The sequence below is a fragment of the Durio zibethinus genome, chromosome 15, assembly GCF_047325235.1.
Source record: "Durio zibethinus cultivar Kanyao isolate XHJ-2024 chromosome 15, ASM4732523v1, whole genome shotgun sequence".
In the NCBI taxonomy this organism is placed as follows: Eukaryota; Viridiplantae; Streptophyta; class Magnoliopsida; order Malvales; family Malvaceae; genus Durio; species Durio zibethinus.
Genome location: NC_143176.1, coordinates 13,934,828 through 13,939,088, shown reverse-complemented (window position 1 = coordinate 13,939,088; position 4,261 = coordinate 13,934,828). Strand labels below are relative to the sequence as shown.

At 36.0% G+C, this 4,261-nt stretch overlaps 1 protein-coding gene across 1 annotated transcript; it reads left to right on the top strand.

The window, feature by feature from the left end:
- Nucleotides 1-618: 618 nt before the first annotated feature.
- LOC149514707 (uncharacterized) lies at nucleotides 619-4,261 on the top strand. The gene is made up of 3 exons (XM_089744237.1): nucleotides 619-690; nucleotides 2,772-2,936; nucleotides 3,281-4,261. The coding sequence occupies exons 1-3, from the start codon at nucleotides 619-621 to the stop codon at nucleotides 4,238-4,240; spliced, it is 1,197 nt and encodes a 398-aa protein (XP_089600363.1). The 3' UTR covers nucleotides 4,241-4,261.

The following is a 4,261-nucleotide window of genomic DNA, read 5'->3' as shown; positions in this document are numbered from 1 at the left end:
GGACATACCATTGATCCCAATGACATGTATCCAATTTATTTCCTTTCCCATTTGTTTTGTACCAAAATAGATCTTCATTGATTATCTTTACCATAATTCACCTTGTGTTCTCTTATTGTTACACCCCTAGAATGAATTGAGAGAATGCTTGATTACATTGTATTTGTCAAGAATTGAAATGATAATGAATGAATGAATATATGCTTAAAAAAGTCTTGCATTCATTTGAAAAGAAATCTAAGATGATGGTGGTAACAAAATGAAGAAATGGTAGAAACCTAAAAGAGATGATTTGAAAAGACATATGATGTGACCAAATGAAGAATATGATGATAGATTGGACAATAAAATGAAGATGGGGCAAATCTTGAGAAATGGTATAATCAAGTGATGAATATGGGGATGTATTGGTTAATATAATCTATGAGTTATGGTTAAGTGACGAAAATGATATGGAGCAATAGACGAAATTGGTGCTGAGAAGCTTATGAATGATGACCAAGTGATGAGTACAAGGATGAATTGGTCGACATGACTTGCAAGTTATGATTGAATGATGAAAATAATCAGTGGACAAAGTTTGTTTTAGAATGGTTAATGCTGAGACACCTACGAGTAATGACCCAGAGATGGTGGATGAAACTTGTTCTGAAATTTGTTAGTGCTGAAAAGTCCATGAATGGTGATCAAGTAATGGAAACAATGATGATCAGTTAATGAAGCTTTTTCCAAAATGTTGAGAAGCTAAATAAGGGGAGAATGTGAGATGGTAGGGTCTTGAGGACCATATTCCATAATTATTTAGGATTTCATGACATTATTGACATCCGCATTACATGCAACATGTTGGCATTGTTGCTTGAATAGTACATGCACATAATTTGATGAATTAAACTTTGTTTGGACATGCATGGCATTATAGGCATATAGGTTGTCGCATTTGCATCATTAAGAAGGAATTTGCATCTTTGGTCATAACATTCATTCATGCAAATTTTTGAGTCACTTGAAAAACAAATTGTAAATATTTTGATTTTTTGAGAACTCAAATGGGAATCTTTGAGTTTTAAAATGAGAATCTTTGAAGAGTGAAACCCTAAAGTTCATTGAATGTGAATCTTCGAACAAATGAAAAGTTTTGAACTTTTGGATGTGGATATCCAAAATACAAAGCTTCAACCTTTTGGATATGAATTTCCAATGTTTTAAATGAGAGCCTTTGAACTTAGATATGAAACTCTAAGTTTTATTGCATGTGAGCCTTTGAACTCAAATGTTAAGCTTTGAATTTTTGGATGTGAATTACCAAAATTCAAATGAAAAGCTTTAGATTTTTGGATATGAATTCCAAGTTTGCCAAATGAGAACCTTTGAAAAGCCTTGAACTTTTGGATGTGAGCTTCCAAAATTCAAATGAGGATCTTTGATGCGAGTCTTGCAAGTTGCAAATGCAAATCTTGAGATCTTGCAAATTTGAATGAAACTGAAATTTTGAGAATCAAATTTTAGTAAATTCTTACGAAGTTGGAAGGTTCTTACAAATCTGAACCTATGAATGTTGAACTCAAATTGTGAATCTTTGAGTTCCCAGTACAAAATTTTTTCAATCATGATGTATAAGTCTTTTGGACATGATTATCAAGGAGTAATTTATTTTCCAAAGTTTTGTTGCCTCTGTTTAGAGGAGTAATTTACTTTTCAAAGTCGTGGTGCTTAGAGGAGCAATTTACTTTCCAAAGTTTCGTTGCCTCTGATTAGAGGAGCCATTTATTTTTCAAAGTCGTTGAGCTTCTGCTTAGAGGAGCTTTGATCAAAATTTAAAAAAAAAACAAAATAAAAATTACCTCTATTTAGAGGAGCTTTGTTTATGTTTCTCAAAGTCTTTGAGCTTCTGCTTAGAGGAGTTTTGATTAAAATTAAAAAAAATAAAAAAAAAATTGCCTCTATTTAGAGGAGCTTTGTTTATATTTCTCAAAGTCGTTGAGCCTCTGCTTAGAAGAGCTCTGATCAAAATTTAAATAAAAATTAAAAAAAAAACAACAAAATTACCTCTGATTAGAAGAGCCTTTTATTTTTTAAAGTCGTTGAGCCTCTGATTAGAAGAGCCATTTATTTTTCAAAGTCATTGAGCCTTTACTTAGAGGAGCATTGATCAAAATTTAAAAAAAAAAAAATCCAGTTAAGTCTTGAATGGGTGTCTACGTCTTTGTACAATTTTTGCTTCACAGAAAATGTGCAAAGAGGGGCAACTGTAGACACCCCATTTTATCCGGGGTCCTTTGTCAATTAAAACCGGTCCAAGCTCGATTGTAAAATTTTTTTTTATTATTTTTTATTTCATATTTATCATTTTTTAATTTTTATCTTATGGTCTACTTATTGTTTATTTTATCTTCATTATCTGATTATTTTAAAATAAAATAAAAAAAAGAGATTGAGATTAGGCTTGATGATTATCAGAAAGCATGATTAGATGCTAATATGTAGCATTGGATAACTAATTGGAATGGAACTGAAACTCTATGAGTATGTTTTTATAAATCATTGTGACTCACAGGTTGAAAAGGGGGAGGAAAAAAAAACTGGAATGCATTGTTACGATGGCATGGAGAAGTAAGCCCAGAGCTTGCAGCTTGGGCAGCTGATTTATCCTCCCCCTATCCTGATTCTGCCCTTGGTTTTGAAGCCGTCTGCCAACTTGGCGCATCAGCTCTTGCTTATTGGCCAGTATATGGTTGGACTCCTGGCCTCTTCCACTCAATTCTTGCTAGTGTTCAAACTACTTCATCACTGGCCCTGGGGTCCAAAGGAGACCTGCAGTTTACTTCGTCCCTGGTTATCTTATTGACGAGGATATTGAATACAATTCTGCATCTAATTTATTGCTGGAACGTAACCGTGAACGGTGTTTGGTTGATCTTTTGGTTCCTTCTCTTGTATTACTGATCACTCTTTTGCAAAAATTACAAGAAGCTAAGGAGCAGCAACAGGAAGAAAGATCCAGAGATCAGAAACTGACAAAAAAAAAATTCCCTGATCCCGCTACCAATTTTGCTTGAGCACACCCCAACGTCCATCAACCAACTGGCAAGAACCATGAACTATCTTTACCTTCACCACCACTTTTGCCACAAAAACCCAACGAATGTACTACCAAACCAACAATAATTCCAGAACTTCATGAAGCCTTTATTGAGGCTGTCAACCAACTGGGTGGTAGTGAAAATTTTAGATTTGATTCTTTTTGGTGGGTTTTGAATCCTGTGAGGTTTCTATCTAGTTTTTTGGCATTTGGTGCAGTAACAAGGGTGCTTCGGGAACTTTTACTGGCATAGAGGCACGACCTTCTTTATCCATTCAGAGATCAGGTGCAAAGCAGCCCGGTAACTTGGGGGTATTTGGAGGAATGACATCATCTTTACCAGCCATTTCAACACATTTGGAAGAGACATATCTAAAGTTGCTTGACACTCAACCCGTGTCTGCAAAAAGGGAACTGATGACAAGGCCTCTGGTCCATGCAACTCATGTAGCCTCCAATAGTGAAGTGTCACCAACTAATGCTGCAGCGTTGCCATTACCACAATCGTCAAATTCAGCACTGCCTAAATCTACAATATCGAGTCATTACAACAAAGAAAATAATGGTTCTTGGTCTATAAATCCAAGTTTTCTTGATTTTCCTGAATGGATAGACCGGCTTATCTCTGATGATGAGGCTTTGGCCTCTAATTTCAATGAGCATTTTGTTGACAACAATGTTATGGATCTGGAACCAAAGATGGCATATCAGGTGGCAAAACCATGCACAACCATAGCTGCTCAAAAACCTCAAGTGCATCAGCAGCTTCTTTCTCCACCCATAGAAAGTCGTAGTGTTGTGAACCCCTCTTCATCAACTAATAATGCCCCAGCAAAGCCACGGGTGCGCTGGACACCCAAACTCAGAGTCACACAAGTAATCCAAAAAAAAGGGAAACAGAGGAGAGACTTTCTCCCTAATATTCCCAATCAAGGTCGATCTAGCTTGTTTTGGAGCTTCAAAATTGGTGAAGCAGCAACCAAGGAAAATGTGAACAACATACCCAGAGGCAGCTGCATTAGACCAGTGGAGAGAAAGGGAAACTGCGATTTTGATTTCGAATCTACACTAATTCCAGGATTATTTCATAAATTCCAGCTAGAATACGTGAAAGAGAAGGCCAAGACTAGTTCGGTGGAAGGTTTCAAAGCAAACTAGTAATTGGATGATGGTCGGGAA

Coding starts and splice junctions, on each gene's coding strand:
- LOC149514707 (XM_089744237.1), top strand. CDS start 619: ATGACCCAGAGATGGTGGATGAAACTTGTTCTGAAATTTGTTAGTGCT. Junction 691..2,771: donor AGTCCATGAATGGTGATCAA/GTAATGGAAACA, acceptor AATTCTTGCTAG/TGTTCAAACTACTTCATCAC. Junction 2,937..3,280: donor ATCTTTTGGTTCCTTCTCTT/GTATTACTGATC, acceptor GTTTCTATCTAG/TTTTTTGGCATTTGGTGCAG.